This window comes from Aedes albopictus, chromosome 3 (genome assembly GCF_035046485.1).
Source record: "Aedes albopictus strain Foshan chromosome 3, AalbF5, whole genome shotgun sequence".
NCBI lineage: Eukaryota > Metazoa > Arthropoda > Insecta > Diptera > Culicidae > Aedes > Aedes albopictus.
The window spans coordinates 337394622-337417378 of record NC_085138.1 but is presented as its reverse complement, the minus strand read 5'-3'; the positions used below and the strand labels follow the sequence as shown (position 1 = coordinate 337417378).

At 43.9% G+C, this 22757-nt stretch overlaps 1 protein-coding gene across 1 annotated transcript; it reads right to left on the bottom strand.

Annotated features, from left to right (window-relative positions):
- Window positions 1-4074: 4074 nt before the first annotated feature.
- Window positions 4075-14558, bottom strand: LOC109412773 (tubulin-specific chaperone D). Its single transcript, XM_029865176.2, has 3 exons — window positions 12765-14558; window positions 12239-12643; window positions 4075-5649 (listed from the first exon to the last, which is right to left on the bottom strand). Exons 1-3 carry the CDS (start codon window positions 14440-14442, stop codon window positions 4244-4246), a joined length of 3489 nt encoding a protein of 1162 aa, XP_029721036.2. The 5' UTR covers window positions 14443-14558; the 3' UTR covers window positions 4075-4243.
- Between the last annotated feature and the right edge of the window lie 8199 nt (window positions 14559-22757).

Genomic DNA, 22757 nt, shown 5'->3' with positions numbered 1-22757 from the left:
TAGAAAAATTTGAAGAAACCTCTTGAGGAATTCCTGGAGGAATCCTTTAAAAAAATCCTGATGGAATTTCTGGAGAAATCTCTGGAGGAGGAATTGCTGGATAAATTCCTGGAGAACGCCCTGGAAGAATTCTGGAAAAATCCTGTAGGAATTCCTGAAGAAATTCCTGAAAGAATTTATGGAGGAGTCCCTGGAGAAATCCCTGGAGAAATTCCTGGAGAAATTGTAGGAATTTGTAAAAGAATTTCTGCAGAAATTCCTGGAAGAATTCCTAAACAAATACCCAGGGCAATTCCTGGAGGAACTCTTGGAGTAATTTCTGGAGGAGCCCCTGGAGAAATGCCTGGAGGAATACGTGGAATAATTTCTGGATAAATTCCGGGAGGAATTCCTGGGGGAATTTATTAAGGAATCCCAAGAGGATTTCCTAGAGAATTTCTGAAGAAATCCTTGAAGGAATTTCTAGAGGAATCTCAGGAGAAATTCATGCAGGAATCCCTGGCGGAATTCTAGCAATAATTCTTGGATAAAATCCAGGAGGAGTTCGAGGGGCATATCTGAAGGAATACCTGGAGATTTCCTGGAAAAATTCTAGAGAAATTACCGTAGTAATTTCTGAATTCCTGGAGGAACTTCTGGGATAATGAAATCCTGGAGGAATCCTTGGAGAAATTCCAATAATTATTTCTGAAGAAAATCTCAGGAGAGCTTTCTTAGCGAATTCCTGGAAAAATTTTAGTAGCAATCCCTGGATAAAAAATCTGAAGATATCCATGTCTGCAGTAATTTCTGGGCTTGGATGGAGTCCTAAAGGATTTTTTGTACAAAATTTTATAAGCAATTCCTTGATTATTTTTTTTAATAATCTCTATTAAAATTTTCTGATATAATTTCTGGGAGACATTCCTGCAGAAATACTTCGAATAATTTCAGAAGGAATACGTGCAGAAATAATGAATCTCTGGAGAAATTCCTGAAGGAAACCTCGAAAAAAAAAACACTAGACAAGCAACTCGATATTGTGGTAGTTGGACATTCCGTGAAATACAAATGGCCTCCAAAACACTTTGAAGTTTGGGCTACGATGTCTACATACTGTATCATGCTTTAATTGTAAAAAATATTCGTGGGATGTAGTCTATACTGCTGATGGAGTAGTGTACAACTACAATGCTTTTGGTACTTTCATGGGGTATTCCAGGCTTTCCAAACTTTTTTGGAATTAGGACCTTCAAGGTCTACATGCTCTACTCTTGTTTCTGTTCACTCTATCACTATAATTCTTTTACGATTGTGTCTGTTGCACCTCATAATATTGCGTGTATCTCCATGTGTTGCTATTTTGGTGTCCACTGGTATTCAAATAGACCCGATGTATTTCTTGTAATTCTTCCAGGAATTTTTCAAGAAATTCCTCGAAAATTCTTCCAGGAGTTCCTCCAAGTATTCTACCAGAAATTCCTACAAGAATCCCTCAAGTAAATAATCAAGAATTCCACCAGGAATTTCTACAAGAATTTCTCCGAATTTCTGTCTAATTCTGCCAAGAAACCCTCAAAGAATCCCTCTAGGTATTCTTCCACCAACTTCTCCAGGAATTCCTCATAGAATTCGGCTAAGAAATTCTCCAAACATTTCTCCAGGAATTCCTCCAAGAGTTTCTTCAGGAATTCCTCAAAGAATTTCTCCAGTAATCCGCAGGTAATCTTCCAGAAATTTTTCCAAAAATTACTCCAGAGATTCATCCGAGATTACTTTCAGACATTTCTCTAGAAATTCGTGAAGAAATAATCCAAGGAATTCCAACAGAAATTACTTCAGGATATCCTCCAGTAATTCCTCCATGGATTTTTTTTATGAAATTTCAAGAGTTTCTCCAGAAATTCCTTCATAAATACCTCCAGGATCCGTCAGGAAACCTTTAGTAATTCCACAAGAAAAAAATCCTGAGATTACTCTAAGAATTTGAACGAGAATTCCTTCAGAGATATCCTCAGAAATTCCTACAGAATTTCGGAAGAATTACTGCAAAATTCCTCCCAAAATTACTCAAGGAACTCCTTCAGGAATTACTCCAGGAACTCTGTCAGGAATTCCTTGATAAATTCTTCCTGGAATTCCACCAGAAAGTTCTTCGGGTATTCTTCTAATAATATCTTCAGGAATTCCCCCCAAGAATTCCTCCAGGATTTTCACCAATAATTCCTCAATAAATTTCTCCAAGTATTCATCCAAGAATTCCTCCAAGAATTCTTCCAGGAATTCCGCCAAAAAAACCTACAGTACCTTTCCCAAGAATTTAACAAGGGTCCCTCTATAACTTCTGCCAAGAATCCCTTCAGAAATATCTCCACAAATACCTGCAAGGATTTTTCCAAGAAATTCCTTCAAGAATTCATCCAAAAAATCTACCACCAATTTCTTCATGAATACCTCCAAGATTCTTCAGGAAACCTTCAGAAATTCCTCAAGAAAATACTCCTGGGACAACTTCAGACAACTGTTGCCTTAGAATAGCTCTGGGATCAAAACTTCAACAGACTATGATAAGTAGTAATACATTGCATGTCAAGGATCAGTGAAAACTATTGATGATTAGCAAAAAGATGAAATTTGAGTGAAAACATGTAGAATTTATAAAAAATCCAAAAGAAAGTCATGTATTTAGCTACCAGCAAAAAGGGGAAGGTGCAAAGAGGGAGGTACCATGTAATTCTTAGCACAACTATTCCCCTAGACTATACAAAACATTCCAGGAAAAAATGTTTAAAAAACAAAAAAGATATTGCATTTAGCGTTAGCGTTGGCGTTAGCGTAGTTTAAAAACAAAGAAGATATTGCATTTCTGCCAAAAGTAGATCGTCCCGGGTGTTTACGGGTTAAAATGACTTTTTTCGACATTTGTATGGAAAAATAGGAATAAATTCAAAAATATCAAAAAACCCAAGATGAAATATTTTAAACCGTACAGATTCTGAAACTAGAGGTCCAAACCTACAATCCTAGGGAATAACATTTGAAGTATAGCGCATTTAGTTGTACGTAGCGTGCGCCAATGATAATTTCTTGCAAATAGAAAAAAAAAATCCTACCCCTGGAGTTTTTCTTGTCCTCCAATCGGTACTCATTTCTTGTTTACTCACTCTTTATGAACAACGAGTAGCATTTTTAACTTCGTGCATACTGTTGATAGCAAGATCCGTTCTATTGAAAATGCGATCCCATTTCACGCTATTCAGCCTATTCTTTGCGCTACTGACCTCTGTGACTGCTACCCCAGCCAGTGCTCATTTCGTCATATCTAAATTCAACCACCTACAGCTCATTTTAGAAGCTGAACCTGAGAATATGGTATATGAAAAACTTGTGCGGCTGGACCAGTTCTGCAAGAAAGTCACGGAAAAACCGCTATTTTTCGAATATTTAAGGTAAATGTCACGGACTACCTTTAAAAAATGACAAATGATATTCACGGTGAATATCATTTGCATTTTTCGGTAGGTGATTGAATTCAGATATGACGAAATGAATTTTTCAGCACTGTCCCCAGCAACAGCCAGAGCAAACCAGACAAAGTACCATGCGTCTCCATCTTCGCTTTCACGCTTTGGCGGCACACAGCCATGTTCTAGAACCCAAAAAGGACCATTCCAAAAGACGGATATCCCATATGGGTCTCAAAAATCTCATCCCTCAAGATGTTTACTGCAAAACCAGATCACCAAGATACATAATCGAACCTTGTGGGACAGTGCTATCCCTGAAAGTTCCAGACTCTCAAGTCTACATACCATTCGTTAAACAGTGTTTGGTCAATTGTCTCATTCTTTACAGTTATCACAGCTAACGAAGATTTGAAAGCGTCCAAGATCTCTTGAACAGCGTATAAATAATGAAGAAAATAATGTCGGTATGCTATTGGGTAACGTCTTGACCTTCTACAGTACTTTCTGGAGATCAGCATTTGATAAAAACTGTCAATACTTGAGCAACACATTCTGTGAAACTGTACGACGCGCCGGATGGATTTTTCGGGTATGTCCACAATACCAACACGAGAGACATTTTACAAAGCTTTTCCGTTAGCGTGTGGGTTATATTCCATTCAAACGTGCATCATCACTGGGTGTCGTAAGGCGCTTTCCATTAAAAAAGCATGTAAGCATAAAGTTAGACTACATCAATCGTTAATAAATAGTTAAATGCATTGTGCAAATGAAAACTCCTCAACGGATCCGGCGCCCTACTTCTTAACCCGCGCCACCGGTGCCTTGATCCCCATCAGTTCACAGAGCCGATTCCGGATCCGCCTGGCTTCTTCCAGCTCTCCGTCCCACTTTTCCTCACTCAGACACGCCAACACATCGTCCAGATTCTCCTCCGGAATGACCGTCTGATCGCCATAGACCAGCAGCGTTTCGTACATCTTGAGGGCCGTTTCGCGCCGGATGTTGACGCACAGCATGCCCAGATACATGACCAGTTTGCTTAGGACTCGCTTGCAGATTTTCGGAGCTAGCATGAGGGCGCAATAGGCTGGAATGGAGTTGAGGTGCTTCTTGCTGTGGGCGATGAGGTCGTTCATCAGCGCAAAGATGGCCTCTGGGAAGTCGGATGCTTCGTCGGTGAGGAGCAGAGTTGAATTCGAGGAGGACGAAAGCAGTTCAGATATGAACTGGAACGTCGAGGACATGACCAGGGGGTCTTTTGAGGCTTTCTCTTGGAGGATCCTCTGAACGGTAGCTCCGAATTGGGGGACGAGGGACTGATGGGTTTTTAGGTATTCGTTCATCACTTTCGAAGCACAGCTATGGAGGGACTCCGTTGGGGCACCTACCGAAAGAATAAGCCCTCCAGCTATGCTGATTAGGTACTCCGGGAAGTTCAGAAGCTGAATCAACAGCGGGAATGTGTGATGTGGAAATAGCCACAGAATTTCCGTGGTATCCTGGGGGAAGATCTTCTTCAGTTCTTCTCTGTGGTTTATGTGGGGAATCTCCGGTTCATGGTAGATCAACGAAACGAAGATCTTCCCGGCCACAGCTCGGATTTTGTCAATTCGCTCCACGGACTGCTTCGCTATAGCAACTAGAGCTCGCTGAACCTGCTCCGGTTTCAGGAGCTCCGCCGGGCATGTAGTCAAGAATTGGTGCAACGCGTTAACTCCAGCTTCCCGAACCCACGATCCGATATCGCCACGGTTATCGATGGCGTACTCCTCCAAAGCCCTCAGGTAGATGCTGTAGACCTTGTCCAGATCCAACGCATCACCCGAATCGAATCCAATCGTTTGTACGATGTTGGCAAGCCCTCGGATGCAGTCGCGTCTCATCTCGGAATGGTTGTACCCGACGGCGAACATCTCCGGCAGCACGGTTTTATCGTCCAAGGTTGCCAGAATTTCCTTCAACCTCAGCAGCAGCATAAACTTCGGCAGGGATCCGAGTGCGGCAGCGATTCCCTGTGATTTGTGCTCCATCTGGGTTTCCCGTAGGTCCTGCAGGTAGTTGTCGATAAGGGCGGTAAGTTTGGACGGGTCTTCGTTGCGGTAGTAGGTAGTGCAGAATGAGGAGAAAGCGCTGATGGCCAGTTCGCGGGTGGTTGTCTTCTCGTCTATGATGCACTCGTCCAAGAGCAGCTGCCAGGATTCTGAAAGAGGATTTAGGATTTTACAATAAGAACTTTTTAAATAGGTAGTTAACGAAGATACAAATGCACAGATCGGCAAATAAAGTATATCTCGTTTTGTCATTGGAAAATGATTGCTGAAGCGCAGAAAAGCATAGATCGGAATAATGTACGGACATAATCGTAGCCAGAGGAAGGCATGGGGGAGCGATTTCTTTATGAATTCCTCCAGAGACACCTTCATAAATACATCCAGGAATTTCTTCAGGAACTTAACCAGTGACTTCTTCAGAAATTCCCCCAACTCCAGGGACTTCTACAGGAATTTCTCCTTCGTGAATTCCTCCATGGACGTTTGCAGGGTTCTGATAGTGATTGTTTCAGGGCTTGTTCCAAGAAATGCTTGAGGAATTCCTCTCACGGTTCATTTCATTCAGTTTTGTACAAATACTTCTGTAAGGATGTATCGACGAATTTTATCAGGAGTTTCCAATAGCTTCGTTCAGTGAGTCCTTCGAAAATTACTTTAGACGTTCCTCCGAGAATTCGTCATGGGACATCTTTAAAGGTTCCTCCAGTGATTGTTCCAGCGCTTTCTGCGACGATTCCTTTAGGAACTTCTTCAAGGATCCCCATAAGAATTTGACCAGATATCCTTTATAGATCTCTCTGCAAGTATTATTTCAGAAATTTAATCTCCATATATTACTTCAAAAATTCCCAGTAAATATTCCTCCAGGAATTCCTCTACGAATTCCTCCAGGGATTCCTCCACGGATTTCTCCAGGAATTCCTCCAGGGATTCCTCCAGGAATTTCTCCAGGGATTCCTCCAGGAATTCCTCCAGGGATTCCTCCAGGGATTCCTCCAGGAATTCCTCCAGGGATTCCTCCAGGAATTCCTCCAGGGATTCCTCCAGGAATTCCACCAGGGATTCCTCCAGGAATTCCACCAGGGATTCCTCCAGGAATTCTTCCAGGAATTCTTCCAGGAATTCCTCCAGGAATTCCTCCAGGAATTCCTCCAGGGATTCCTCAAAGAACTCTTCCAGGGATTCCTCCAAGAACTCTTCCAGGGATTCCTCCAAGAACTCTTCCAGGGATTCCTCCAGGAATTCCACCAGGGATTCCTCCAGGAATTCCACCAGGGATTCCTCCAGGAATTCCACCAGGGATTTCTCCAGGAATTCCACCAGGGATTCCTCCAGGAACTCCACCAGGGATTCCTCCAGGAATTCCACCAGGGATTTCTCCAGAAATTCCTCCAGGGATTCCTCCAGGAATTCCACCAGGGATTCCTTCAGGAATTCCACCAGGGATTCCTCCAGGAATTCCACCAGGGATTCCTCCAGGAATTCCACCAGGGATTCCTCCAGGAATTCCACCAGGGATTCCTCCAGGAATTCCTCCAGGGATTCCTCCAGGAATTCCACCAGGGATTCCTCCAGGAATTCCACCAGGGATTCCTCCAGGAATTCCACCAGGGATTCCTCCAGGAATTCCACCAGGGATTCCTCCAGGAATTCCACCAGGGATTCCTCCAGGAATTCCTCCAGGGATTCCTCCAGGAATTCCTCCAGGGATTCCTCCAGGAATTCCTCCAGGGATTCCTCCAGGGATTCCTCCAGAAATTCCTCCAGGGATTCCTCCAGGAATTCCTCCAGGGATTCCTCCAGGAATTCCACCAGGGATTCCTCCAGGAATTCCACCAGGGATTCCTCCAGGAATTCTTCCAGGAATTCTTCCAGGAATTCCTCCAGGAATTCCTCCAGGAATTCCTCCAGGGATTCCTCCAAGAACTCTTCCAGGGATTCCTCCAAGAACTCTTCCAGGGATTCCTCCAAGAACTCTTCCAGGGATTCCTCCAGGAATTCCACCAGGGATTCCTCCAGGAATTCCACCAGGGATTCCTCCAGGAATTCCACCAGGGATTCCTCCAGGAATTCCTCCAGGGATTCCTCCAGGAATTCCTCCAGGGATTCCTCCAGGAATTCCTCCAGGGATTCCTCCAGGAATTCCTCCAGGGATTCCTCCAGGGATTCCTCCAGAAATTCCTCCAGGGATTCCTCCAGGAATTCCTCCAGGGATTCCTCCAGGAATTCCACCAGGGATTCCTCCAGGAATTCTTCCAGGAATTCCACCAGGAATTCCTCCAGGAATTCCTCCAGGGATTCCTCCAAGAACTCTTCCAGGGATTCCTCCAAGAACTCTTCCAGGGATTCCTCCAAGAACTCTTCCAGGGATTCCTCCAGGAATTCCACCAGGGATTCCTCCAGGAATTCCACCAGGGATTTCTCCAGGAATTCCACCAGGGATTCCTCCAGGAACTCCACCAGGGATTCCTCCAGGAATTCCACCAGGGATTTCTCCAGAAATTCCTCCAGGGATTCCTCCAGGAATTCCACCAGGGATTCCTTCAGGAATTCCACCAGGGATTCCTCCAGGAATTCCACCAGGGATTCCTCCAGGAATTCCACCAGGGATTCCTCCAGGAATTCCACCAGGGATTCCTCCAGGAATTCCACCAGGGTTTCCTCCAGGAATTCCACCAGGGATTCCTCCAGGAATTCCACCAGGGATTCCTCCAGGAATTCCTCCAGGGATTCCTCCAGGAATTCCTCCAGGGATTCCTCCAGGAATTCCTCCAGGGATTCCTCCAGGGATTCCTCCAGGAATTCCTCCAGGGATTCCTCCAGGGATTCCTCCAGGAATTCCTCCAGGGATTCCTCCAGGAATTCCTCCAGGAATTCCTCCAGGGATTCCTCCAGGGATTCCTCCAGGAATTCCTCCGGGGATTCCTCCAGGAATTCCTCCGGGATTCCTCCAGGAATTCCTCCGGGGATTCCTCCAGGAATTCCTCCGGGGATTCCTCCAGGAATTCCTCCGGGGATTCCTCCAGGAATTCCTCCGGGGATTCCTCCAGGAATTCCTCCGGGGATTCCTCCAGGAATTCCTCCGGGGATTCCTCCAGGAATTCCTCCGGGGATTCCTCCAGGAATTCCTCCGGGGATTCCTCCAGGAATTCCTCCGGGGATTCCTCCAGGAATTCCTCCGGGGATTCCTCCAGGAATTCCTCCGGGGATTCCTCCAGGAATTCCTCCGGGGATTCCTCCAGGAATTCCTCCGGGGATTCCTCCAGGAATTCCTCCGGGGATTCCTCCAGGAATTCCTCCGGGGATTCCTCCAGGAATTCCTCCGGGGATTCCTCCAGGAATTCCTCCGGGGATTCCTCCAGGAATTCCTCCGGGGATTCCTCCAGGAATTCCTCCGGGGATTCCTCCAGGAATTCCTCCGGGGATTCCTCCAGGAATTCCTCCGGGGATTCCTCCAGGAATTCCTCCGGGGATTCCTCCAGGAATTCCTCCGGGGATTCCTCCAGGAATTCCTCCGGGGATTCCTCCAGGAATTCCTCCGGGGATTCCTCCAGGAATTCCTCCGGGGATTCCTCCAGGAATTCCTCCGGGGATTCCTCCAGGAATTCCTCCGGGGATTCCTCCAGGAATTCCTCCGGGGATTCCTCCAGGAATTCCTCCGGGGATTCCTCCAGGAATTCCTCCGGGGATTCCTCCAGGAATTCCTCCGGGGATTCCTCCAGGAATTCCTCCGGGGATTCCTCCAGGAATTCCTCCGGGGATTCCTCCAGGAATTCCTCCGGGGATTCCTCCAGGAATTCCTCCGGGGATTCCTCCAGGAATTCCTCCGGGGATTCCTCCAGGAATTCCTCCGGGGATTCCTCCAGGAATTCCTCCGGGGATTCCTCCAGGAATTCCTCCGGGGATTCCTCCAGGAATTCCTCCGGGGATTCCTCCAGGAATTCCTCCGGGGATTCCTCCAGGAATTCCTCCGGGGATTCCTCCAGGAATTCCTCCGGGGATTCCTCCAGGAATTCCTCCGGGGATTCCTCCAGGAATTCCTCCGGGGATTCCTCCAGGAATTCCTCCGGGGATTCCTCCAGGAATTCCTCCGGGGATTCCTCCAGGAATTCCTCCGGGGATTCCTCCAGGAATTCCTCCGGGGATTCCTCCAGGAATTCCTCCGGGGATTCCTCCAGGAATTCCTCCGGGGATTCCTCCAGGAATTCCTCCGGGGATTCCTCCAGGAATTCCTCCGGGGATTCCTCCAGGAATTCCTCCGGGGATTCCTCCAGGAATTCCTCCGGGGATTCCTCCAGGAATTCCTCCGGGGATTCCTCCAGGAATTCCTCCGGGGATTCCTCCAGGAATTCCTCCGGGGATTCCTCCAGGAATTCCTCCGGGGATTCCTCCAGGAATTCCTCCGGGGATTCCTCCAGGAATTCCTCCGGGGATTCCTCCAGGAATTCCTCCGGGGATTCCTCCAGGAATTCCTCCGGGGATTCCTCCAGGAATTCCTCCGGGGATTCCTCCAGGAATTCCTCCGGGGATTCCTCCAGGAATTCCTCCGGGGATTCCTCCAGGAATTCCTCCGGGGATTCCTCCAGGAATTCCTCCGGGGATTCCTCCAGGAATTCCTCCGGGGATTCCTCCAGGAATTCCTCCGGGGATTCCTCCAGGAATTCCTCCGGGGATTCCTCCAGGAATTCCTCCGGGGATTCCTCCAGGAATTCCTCCGGGGATTCCTCCAGGAATTCCTCCGGGGATTCCTCCAGGAATTCCTCCGGGGATTCCTCCAGGAATTCCTCCGGGGATTCCTCCAGGAATTCCTCCGGGGATTCCTCCAGGAATTCCTCCGGGGATTCCTCCAGGAATTCCTCCGGGGATTCCTCCAGGAATTCCTCCGGGGATTCCTCCAGGAATTCCTCCGGGGATTCCTCCAGGAATTCCTCCGGGGATTCCTCCAGGAATTCCTCCGGGGATTCCTCCAGGAATTCCTCCGGGGATTCCTCCAGGAATTCCTCCGGGGATTCCTCCAGGAATTCCTCCGGGGATTCCTCCAGGAATTCCTCCGGGGATTCCTCCAGGAATTCCTCCGGGGATTCCTCCAGGAATTCCTCCGGGGATTCCTCCAGGAATTCCTCCGGGGATTCCTCCAGGAATTCCTCCGGGGATTCCTCCAGGAATTCCTCCGGGGATTCCTCCAGGAATTCCTCCGGGGATTCCTCCAGGAATTCCTCCGGGGATTCCTCCAGGAATTCCTCCGGGGATTCCTCCAGGAATTCCTCCGGGGATTCCTCCAGGAATTCCTCCGGGGATTCCTCCAGGAATTCCTCCAGGAATTCCTCCAGGGATTCCTCCAGGAATTCCTCCAGGAATTCCTCCAGGGATTCCTCCAGGAATTCCTCCAGGGATTCCTCCAGGAATTCCTCCAGGGATTCTTCCAGGAATTCCTCCAGAGATTGCTCCAGGAACTCCTCCAGGGATTCCTCCAGGAACTCCTCCAGAGATTCTTCCAGGAATTCCTCCAAGGATTCCTCCAGGAATTCCTCCAAGGATTCCTCCAGGAACTCCTCCAAGGATTCCTCCAGGAACTCCTCCAAGGATTCCTCCAGGAACTCCTCCAGGGATACCGGAGAAAATGATGAAAGAAATCATGAAGAAAAAAAATTAAAGAAAATAAACCATGGAAGAAAGCTCTGAAGGAAAATCCAGGAGAAATCTCGGGTAGAATCCGTTGGAAAAATATTGAAAAGAATAATCTCTGAAAGAAGCAATTCTGGGATGGATTCACGGGTAAACTCTCTGAGAATTCTCGGAAGAATTCCTAGAAACCCGGAATGAGTCCACGGAGAACAATCAGGAGAAATTCTGGGTAGAATTTATGGAGCAACTCTGAGAGGAATCACTGGAGTAACATCTGGACAAGCCCCTGAAGGAATCCTTGCAGGATTTCTTCGGGAGAATCTCCTGAACAACGAATACTCCGGTATGAATCCCTGGTGAAATACCAGAAGGAACCTCAAAAAGAACACTTGGGCGAACACCGAATAAATCCCTAGAAGAATATCGGGCAAAACCCATGGAGGAAGACTGCGAAAAATTCCAGAAGGAATACTGAGGCTAATTCCAGGTAGAATCTATGGAGAAGACGTAATAGAAATCCTAGGATTAATCCTGAGAGGAAGCACTGCAGGAATCACGGAGGGAATTTTCGGAGAAAACAGTGAAGAAATTCTCAAAACAAATGAAGGCGTCGCAGAGGATATTCTGAGAAGGATTCTACGAGGACTCCCAGGAGATATTGCGAGAAGAAGAATCCCTGATGGAATCACGGGAGGAGTCTCAGGAGGAATCTCTGAATAGATTCCTGAACGAGTTATTGAGGGAATTCCGGAGGACACTTCGTGAGGAATTCCTCAAGCAAACTCTGCAGGAATCACTGGAGGAATTCCGACAAGAATACCTCGAGGGAGCTCAGAAGAGAAACCCCAGATTCCTCAAGCAATTCTGAAAAACATTCTCTGAAGGAATAGTGGAGAAAATTCTGGGAGAATTTTGGAAGAACATCGACCAATGCCAAGACCGACAAAATTGGTGTACTATGCTCGGCGCGGAAGTAAAGCTACTTCGTGTCCCAGGAAGTAAGGCAGGTAAATCACAAAACAGAGAAATCGGCAGGTGAAGGTCGCCAAAAGCATTGTACTCTGATTTTCAATTCGTTATTGTTCGTAAATGCGATTTCTGCAGTATACTCACCAATCTGTTCCGGTGTCAACCAAAGTTCTGCATCGCTACAGTTCTTAATAAAACTAGCACATCCATGCTTCATGTACGTTCCACTCATCCCTTTGAACTGCCCTCGCTGACGGAATTTGATCACCAGCTGACCAGCTCTTTCCCGCACCTGCGACGGAATGAACGTTTCGTCTTCTTCTCCTTGCTTGTGCTGAAGTCGTTTCAGCGATAGGATAATCTCCCCAATGGCCAACGTTGCTCCGTGGCGGGCATTCAGATCGGTCGTTTCCGTTAGGTCGAACAGCTTCGGAAGGATCACATTTCTCATGTAAAGCGGATCGCGCTTGGCCAAGTTGCTGAGCGCTTGGGCCGATAACTCCCGGATGTTGGTGTCCCAATGGTTGATTTTCTTCGCGATCAAGTGATCTGAAACGAGAAAAATTAGAATAATTCAGAAAGTAGAATAACTACTAATCATAAGCATTAAGTGTTTCGCTTCTAAACATTGTCTGTCAGCCTAACCAATTACATTAGTTTAACAACTCACCTATCAACTTCTGCCGATACTCCTCGAACTGCGCAATGAAATCGCTAATCTGCAGGAAGGCATTGCTCCTCACTGCCACCGAGAAGAAATCCGCCATCGTAAGAATGTCGATCCCGTGGGGAAAATTCCCCAACCGCCCAACGCTCTCCTGAAACGCGGCGGACGCCGCCCGCCGACAGTTGATTTCCCTATCGAAAACCGCCGTCACCAGGAGAGCGGAAGCGATACGTTCCACGAACGGTTGCAGAATCGCCGGATGATAGGCCCGGGCGAAGGCCCAACTCATGTAGCAGGCGGCGTCACGAATGTTCTGACCTACTGTCCGGTAACCCTGGATTTCGTCGTAGACCAGAGCTTGCAGAAGAAGCGGAACGATTTCCGGCAGACGTGCCGGAAGAAGGAGACCTCGTTTGGCCAACTCCGCAAGGGCCAGACAAGCCCCATGCCAGGCGTCGTCCTGCTCGAGGGGATTAATCAGTTCAATGACGGAGGAAACGACTTCGTCACCGAGCGCCTTCGGAAGTCGATTCGTAATGCGGCCAATTCCTTTGGCCGAACTCCAACGGACGATTGTGGAATTACTTTTCAGGCCGGACAGAAGCTTCTCGATGATTTCCTCAATTTCCGCTGGAACTTCATCGTCGTCATCGTCTTCGGCTTCATCCGGGGAAGATTCGTCCGGTTTTTGCGGTTCCGATTGCATGGATGCGATTGTAACCGTTTTCTGGACGTTGCTCAGCAATGATCGAGCTCCTCGTTGGTAGCGCCATTTGGCTATCCGAGGCGGAAGCAGGACCAATCCGATCCTTTGACTGATTTTAATGCAAATCTTATAGATCTTGAAATTTTTCGAGATTTTTTCGTAATCTAGATGAAGCACCCACTCTGCGAGTTTTTCCACATACGGCAGAAGATCCTCTCGCTTTCCATGTTTCAGAACGCAGGCCACTCCCGCCAGGGGCCCAATCCTGGGATCCACAATTATATCCGCACAAGAAGTGGCCCAATCAAGGAACTCCCCCAGATAGACTTTCTTCACGTCATTCCGGATGAGGAACTTTGATGTCAAGAACGCCCCAACCGGAGTACAACTATCATCCTTCAAGCAATTTACCTTACAAACTTCGTAAATCCTCTCCATTGTGCTCTTCCCGCCCTCGTCACTGTCCAACCGGCTCAAATCGAAAGGATTCAGCACCAGAATCGACAGCCACAACAAGCACACAAATCGCGTCTCCCAATTTTTCCAGTCCTCCAGATCCTGCTGCTCCAAATACCCCAGCACAAAGCTCAAGTGCCGAATCTCGTGTGGCAAATACTTCAAAAACGCCTTGAAAGTCCGCACCTTACTGATCTGGTACAAATACTTGGCCGCTCGATGCTTCACCACCCGGCTCTGCTCCCCGTCCAATATGTACCCCAGAATCACCTGCACCAACTCCTCCAGACTGCCGTCCAGCAGGTGCGGCTGTTCCTGATACTTCCCCAGCAGTTCCGAATACTCTTCATAGGCTTCCTCGAACCAATCTTCCGTTAGCAACCCGCCACCCGGCAGCTGCCCAATCAGCTCCAACACCCTCGCCTTGTCCTTGGAGTCGAACGCGTCCAGCACGTTCTGTGGCCCGTCGTCCGTTGGGTCCGGGTGGGTTTTGCTGTCGTCCGCTACGGATTCCACCATTTTGCAACGCGATTAACACGATTTTTCACCGGAAAATGTTCGATTTTTGCAACAGTTGCACACGAGAAAGCTGATTCACACGCACGGCTGAGGAAAAGTTTTGTTGTTGTTTTCCTTCGAACGTCAAAAACGCGATAATCAACAAACTCTCACGCGAGAGAGCGAGACAAAGCCGCGAGGGAGAAAGTGCCACAGTAGATTTTTCAAAACGTAGGGGAAGTGAGCGAGAAAAAGGACACGATGGGTGCAGAGAAAATAATTGGGTTCTTTAGGGGTATACAGATTACTGCATAATCGGAATCTGCATCCAAAATTTAGTCGAAATCCAAAATTTCATCATTTTTGGTGCCCGGGAACTATTTTTAAAATGCATTTAAAGTTTGTATGGGGAAATTTTTTTGTTCGGGGCGAACTGTCACTTTAGCGATTGAACTGTCAATCTATCTACGGAAATTAAAACTGTTTTGTTTATTTAACCATCAAAACAAAAGAATTGGAACGCAATAAAATTACGTTATACGCAGAAAAATGAGCTCTTTCGATTAGGGTAAAGAAAATGGCAATATTTTATTCACTAAACAACCCAATTATGGTTATCACGTCCCAATGCATTGGGCTCTTTAGGGGTATCCAGATTATTGCATAATGGTCCACTGCACGAATTTAGGCTGGCCTGCTTACTCCCACAGAAAATTTGACGTTTGAGAGGTGCCGACACCGCTCAAATGTCAAATTTCGTGTGAGAGTAAGCAGGCCAGAATATATTCGTGCATAGTAATCAATCGGAATCTCCGTCCAAAATTTAGTCGAAATCCAAAATTTCATCATTTTTGGTGCCCGGGAACTATTTTTAAAATGCAAGTTTGTATGTGTAGAAGGCTATAAATTATGTGTCCTTGAATATTCTCAATTTAGTTGAAAATCGGAGTTTTCGACTGACGAAGTTAGATTTTTCTCCAAATCCATGCGCCGGACCTAACTTCGGCAGTGGTGCGCTGTATATAGTAAACCTGCCCGGATTAAAAAAGGTGCGAGGCCGCCATGTTTAAGAATCCAACATCTTGTATGTAAACATTTGTGTATCCACAAAGGATTCCATTGTGGATACACGATAGATGTTGGCTCCTGTTAGATGCATTAGGTGGGATTAGGGTTGCCACATACGGGAAAATTACCATTCATTACATGGTAAATATTATTAACATATAACACTTTATTAGATATATTGTTACTTTTTACAATAGAAATCAAGCCCATATAGTTCGTACAATAAGTGAACATTAGCTTTATTAGTGACTAATTGATTCGATTGTTTTTCAATAGTTCTATAATAATTTAAAGTTACTCCCGAATAAAACGGTATCATACATCAATGGTACAGCATATGATTTAGTTATTATTCGTGCTATCATAAACTGGACTATACGTTGATGATAGGACAAATCGTTTAATGATAGCAGTTATCATTTTGGGAGTTTTGATGATAGAGAAGCAGTTAGCGTAGACCATCTGGGAAGGCTTTGAATCGGAAGAATCTTCAGGCTAGTCTTCAGGAGGAAAAATTAATCTGGAGGAAGGAATACATTCTGCTATATGGATCGTGTAAAGTTGCACCCCAGTGAAAACAGATGTTGATATTCATAAACAGTGCAGTTTTGTGGTGTAGTGACTTGCCGTGGAAGCTACTCAATGCTTGTGTTTTGAAATCGGTCGACAGAAACCTTTCTGGATCACAAGGTACGTTTTCGTAGGCTACACTATTTACTTTTAGATAAATAATTACCCTGCCGCAAGCTCTGTGGTCAAAGTGCAGTAGAAATGCATTAAGATTTAATAGCGGTCAGTAAAAACGGATTACAGTCATGACTCGCTGGTTGGGGGCCTAATAGTTGGGTAACTTTTTAGTTGGGGCCCCGTTAGTTGAGCTGTCAGCCAACTAAAAAGTACCTGGATGTCATAATTCAATGTCAAACTGAAAATGACAACCAATCTGTAATTCCGAGGGGCGAGCTAATGAGTTTTTGGTTTCTTAAACTTTACTAATAATCGAAAAGAATTTCTATTTCATATTTCTTTAAAACATAAAGAATATGTACAATTACTTCGAAACAAATGCAAAACATCGGTAATCTTTATTTTGTCGATCATTGAAAGCGTTTTGTGCTTGCTTTTGGTCCGGGTGGTTTCATAAACATCTATATTTTCACTTCACCGACTAAAAATGGGTGAAAATAATTATTTCCTGCATTGGCCATATATGTATCTTGCAAAACGTATCAGTTTTGCTCTTAATGTGAAACAAATTGAAAAATTTTCCTTTTTGCTTCCAACCTAAACATGATTAAAAAAAAAACAATGCGCACGCCCCTTGTGCTGCTGTCACTTCACCCAACTAGCGAATCGAATTCGTTGGTTGGGTGGAGGTTGTGGCTCAACGAGCGGGTTCCGACTGTATTTAAAATTATTTATGAATCATAGAAGAAATCCTTATCATCAACACTATGATAAGTAAAAAGTATTGAACACTATGATAAGCAGTGCCGGATTTAGGGGGGGCCAGGGGGGCCAGGGCCCCGGGCCCCTACATTTTAGGGGCCCCCACAAAATTCAACTTCACGAAAAAAACTACGAAGCCAAAAAAAAAGTAGTGCAAGAAATTTCTCTTGATTTGATTTTTGTGATAAAAACTTCGAGTTACTGTCTACTGGCAAGATGTTTGTGATTTGTTGTGATTCTTTTGAGTGGGACTGCAAATATTTGTCCATCTATTAATGAAAATTTAAATTTTATCTCCAAAATTTATTAAATTTTATTTAGTAATGAAGAGTAATAAAGTTTCTGCTAAATTTGTTTCATTTTTTTCTGTCTACAGTTTTTGAAAACATTTTGAAGAATTTTGCACAAAGTTCTTGAAAAATCAAGACTTTTTTTTGAAATTCGGAAGTATTTTTGAAACTCTTGAGTTTGATTTTACTTGAACAGCTTACGATTTACTTAAATAGGAGAACACCAAATCTGTTGAATCATTTTTAGAGGAAATCTAGCATGAATTTATGGCAGATTATTGTGAAGAGTTTCAGCCCGATTTTTTTGAGTAGAGAGATTTGCTCACTGCCGCGCTTCCCAAACTCTATTTTCTCGGCGCACCAGCCTCTTGCATGCTCGCTTAAACGAGTATAAAAAGTGAGCCTGTGACACGTTGGGGAGCCACGAAAAGTGAGTTTGGGAAGCCCTGGCTTACTGAAATGAGGATGAATCTATGGCGGTGAACTCCTTGTAGTGTCCACACTACTACAAATAATAATATCTTGAGTGAATACATCTTAGAGTGCATGCTGTCACTCATGCGTAGGTAAACAATACACAAATAAATATGCTCAGTTCTATTCAGACCAACGCCGCGTGTACACGTCTCTCTTGTGATGCATCCGAAGACCACTTTCCGACATTACATTTGGCTTCGAGGATGAAACTATTTTTGAGTTTGTGATGGAATCGTACCTAGTAGTTTATTAAAATCGCGTTACAATAAAAGAAAGTCGAGGAACGGACGAATGAATGCAAGCGGTCGATAGGAAAAAGTGTTCTGTTCACATAAAACAGCGGCTGCAGATAGGAGGTCGTTTTTTTTTGTTTTCTCTAGATCAGCAATAGAACGGGGAAGAAGACATATTTACGGATTTTGTAAAACTGGTAGTTTTTGTGGCAGAGCGCAGAGGAGAGGACATGTGAACAGTCATAACGTAAGAGGTGTAGGTCGCATGATCAGAAAGGACGTGGAAGTAATGTGTGAGCGATGGTGCACTGATTGTTTGTTACCCTCGGCTGGAGTCGAAGTGTTGGTGTCCGCGATGCTGTGTCCGGTTGCTACTGCTGATGGTGATGATGATAATTATTTGTGTCATGTTCGCTGTGTAATTTATAGGGGCGGAAAAGGATGAAAGAATATTGTGTTTGATTTCAAAGATGTGGGTATGCTAACGTGCCTACTTGAATGGCGATTGTTTGTGTGTATAGAGAGGCGGAGGCATCCAGCTCCTCCTTGGTTTGCATTGACAGTTACTGGAATGGATGTTTTAGAGCTAATTTACCACTCCAAAGCATATACTCCGCCGTATCTGGGTCGGTGCAATTTTATAGTTGTGGAGAGATGTCAAAAGTTAATTGTGTGCGAGGCAGACCGTGACCGGTCTTAGTCGTCTGCTACGGACACCGCATAGAAAATTTAGTTATTTAGATAACCAGACGAAGTGTTGAATAAACGACCAACTGTAAGTAAAAATCATGTTTCTTGATAATAATTAAGAATGAAATTTAATATCTTGCTTCAAGGGTTATGCTAAAAAAATATCTGTTAGAAGAATTACATTTGATTTATTTATAGAGAAGTGCCGTGTGAATTGAGGTACAAATCAGAACATACTACTGTAAAGTTGGACAGCGTTTGCGTTATTGAAAAGTTGTTAGCTTGGTGATGACTGGGTATGTGTGCGCTTTTGTGAATTTGGAAATCATTGAATTTCAATAGAGTGACTTATAATTGAATGGGTTGGAATTCGGAGTAGGGTTGTAAGAGCATTGTACATAAGCAGTGGAATGTAGTAACAGATTTAGTAAAAAAATGGGTTAATACCAGATTCACTAATTGTTCGTTTGTGGATGGTGAACGTTAATACAGTGCAATGAGTTGAGAGTGCATTGGACACAGTGGAAATATTTATGTAGTTGATGTTTTGTTTCATCAGGAAAATAAGAAGAGATAAATGAAATGCGTCGAGTGCCAGACTAACTACTAAATTTGCATATTACTTAATTTACATATTCAGTGAAATGGGTCGAGTACCGGATTCACTGGAGATACTAGATTAATTGATTGAAAAAAGATGATGATTGTAGATTGGTTGATTGAACGAAGTGAAATGGGTTGTATACCGGATTCGCTAAATTAGGTGAACAGCATTTGATGAACATAAATACAGTGAAATGAGTCGAGCACTGGATTCACTGGTAATTAGAAAACAAAAGTTTGTTGTAGTTTTTTGGGATACATTAGAAATAAATGAATGGGATCTGAGAGATATTGTGGTGATATTGGTCGAATACCTGATTATCTACTTGAATGTATTAGAGGTTAAAATATAAATTAATATGTGAAATGGGTCGAGAACCAGATTCACTGGTGATCAGGGAAAAGTTGATGTACTTAAATACACTGCAAATTTTGTTTGCTAATATTCAGCAAACTTTGCGAATTTACTGAGTATCAGCAATTATTTTTCAACTTGCTGAACCATCCAGCAGTTTTGACAGTTGATCAGCAACGTTTTGCTGATATTCAACAAAAATTTTGCTGAAATTCAGCAATTTTGCTGATTTTGTTTGTGCTGGAAGCATTTTTAAAAAAATGGGTGTGTAGGTTGATTGAACGAAGTGAAGTGGGTTGAATACCGGATTCACTTATTAGGCGCTTCGCATTTGATGAAAATAAATAAGGTGAAATGAGTCGAGTACTGGATTCACCGTTTGTTTTAAAAGAGTTTATTGAAAGGAGTGCTGGAGTCATTACTGGGATGTATTGGATATAGTTGAATAGAGTAGTGAAAATAGTGAAATGGGTCGTGTACTAAACTCACTACTTGAGTGCAATGGAAATTGAAATAAAAATGGACACTTTGAAATTGGTCGAGAACCGGATTCACTGGTGATTCTAGATGCATTGATTGCAAAAGCTGGTAATTCTAGATTGAATGGATTAACAAAGTGAAAGGGATAGAATACCGAATTCAATTGTGAAGTGCATTGTATGTGATGACAATAAATACTTTGAAATGAGTCGTGCACTGGATTCACTGGTAAGTCTAGAATAGTTTTATTACGAGATGAAATAAGTACAGTTTTGAAATGACAGATACTTTTAACTCTTATGCATTAGGGTCATTTTTTACCCAAACCGTACACTATGTCTGCGAGTTGTTCCAACGTGGTGCATTAGGAAGGTTAAGCTATTTAATGGGGACAATTTTAGTATTGGTGGTAATATCACAGACGAATTCGTTTGTGGTAGTATTTCAATATTTAAAGATGAGGAGAGTAAAATCGTGAAGTCAAGTTAACTTAGGAATTAGGGGAGTAAAATAATAGGGGTACTCACTAAACAGATTTAATTGCTGCGTAAGCCATGATTTTCTGCTTATTTGAAATGTTTCATGATTTTGTGAATGAAATAATCAAAGATTGCCTTGGTGATCGCCACGTTTAATCAGTTTAATCAGTTTGCGTTGTTAAGTGAATCCCCCTAATGAGTAGTTTAGTTAAAATAAACAGCCGTGCAAATTCGCGGAGTAAAGTTATATTAAATAAACATGAAAGTGAGTCATTCAAAGTGAAACGAAGGATACGAAGTAGTGTTCTGAATTTCCTGGGGATTGCTTAAAAAGGATTGTAAATTAGTCTTTAGTTGCGTCCACAAATGATTTTTAGGTAGAGGGGAGAATCAATATTGAAGTAATAAGAGAAGTTATTGGTGAAACTAAGTCTTTGAGTTGTATTGATTTTGAAAGCACATGCTCGGTCAAAAATGTCAAGAAAATGCCTTCAGACAATGTGAAGAATTGGCTTAGTTTGAATGTTGAACGCCAACATGGAGGACCTAGCCACCTGACCTTAGAATGAGAGAACTCGGCATGGTCGGCTTTTCAGTTTCAGAGCAGATGGTGTTAAAGATGGTTTTGGTCTAGAACTCAGACGTTGATGCTCAGAGTAGAAATAATAAGCCTTATAAATTGTAGGTCATTTCAGTTTAGTTAAAAATATCGTAGAAGGAAGAGATTTCACAAATAAAATCTTTCACATCAAAAAATGGTTTCTTACAATCAAAGAAAACTTTCACCAAAAGTGATATTTTGGAGGTATGAGTCTACGGGGTATTTCATGGAATGGTGAAATGTGAAGAAGAAATCCTTTGTTCGCCGATGGCACTTCGGTGGAGCTACGTATGCAGGTTGCTGAAATCAACGTTCAATACGTGCGTGTGAGGGATATCAACCTCCGGAGATTGATGACAAGGATTTGCCTGTGGCGCTTGGACAACACCGATACATTCATCGGATGCTGCAAAAGAAATTCCCTGCTGGACTAGCTTTCGTCAACCTCCATACCGGTATCAGAGGGATATACATGGAAATCAACACTGATATCCTTGCAGTTTTGGCGCTCGGTAAATGGAAAGCGAGAACTTGGGCGAGGATCTACCATATATGAGAGGCTACAAGAAAAATGTTTTGTTTGCCGGTCGGAAGGTCACCGTAGGAATTCCTGCCCAATTTTAAAACTGGCGGAGAAGCAAGGACGAGATAGAAAAACAGCAGTTTCGGTATTGTGGAAGAGGAGTATCAGCGCTACATAGCTGAGCGGAAACTATCGACGAAGAAATAATTGAATTTGTAGAGGAAGACATCTTGGAGCCGAAACGCCATTGGTAACAAAGAAAAAGGAAATACCCACTAAAGAGAACGTCGATGAATTAGAAGAGGAGCGCATGAGGCAAATTAATCTAGCGGCAGAACAATTTGGTTTCGAACATTTTCGGGAAAACTTCGCCAAACTATCGGAGATTATAGAAGCACCACCAACACCAAATAACAGCAAGTATCATGCGTGTCAACGATGGAGGCAGTTCGCAGCGTCTGGCTCGATGGAGTTGCGATCGAGAAAAAAATCCACTGGTATCGTAAGAACAACAAGTATTATTAGTAACTATTTTTCGTCCAGTGTTTCGGCTCTATTATGCTTAGGTGTGGTTCGAGTCTATCAAATAAGCAAATAGGTTAAAAAAGAGAAAGTGACCGAGACTTTCACGATTGTTTCGCTTTGCTTCGAAGAAGTTTGCATCTAAAATGTGAGGGACTCTTTAAGTATAAGGAGGATATCTGGATCTTTTCTTCCAGAAGGAGTGTATTTAAATAGAGTATTAGAACATAAATCAATAGCGAATAATTTTAGTGCTGCCGTGATTCCTGTTAATGCTTTGTAATAGTCAGAAAATCGTTTGGAATAAAAGTGTGTAAATATGAATTGAACTTTCTATATGCTCAAACAGAAATGTACATACTGCATATACTATAATAATTATTGTTTATATCAATTATTGACATTCAGTCTCATTTGAAACTTCACATATTTACTTGGAAATATTTCTTTATCATGTGTGTCGAATGGCTCTTTCACATAAATAAAAATAAAAATCATAGAATTGGCAATGAGTTATATCCAGGGTAGACATAAAGATATAACGTAGAGTGGAGTTTATTGATATG

What these genes read in the sequence shown, in the direction of transcription:
- LOC109412773 (XM_029865176.2), bottom strand. Translation starts at nt 14,442, where the DNA reads ATGGTGGAATCCGTAGCGGACGACAGCAAAACCCACCCGGACCCAACG. An exon ending in GTATCGGCAGAAGTTGATAG is followed by an intron (nt 12,644 to 12,764) that starts GTGAGTTGTTAA and finishes TTCTCGTTTCAG; the next exon opens with ATCACTTGATCGCGAAGAAA. An exon ending in GTTGACACCGGAACAGATTG is followed by an intron (nt 5,650 to 12,238) that starts GTGAGTATACTG and finishes ATCCTCTTTCAG; the next exon opens with AATCCTGGCAGCTGCTCTTG.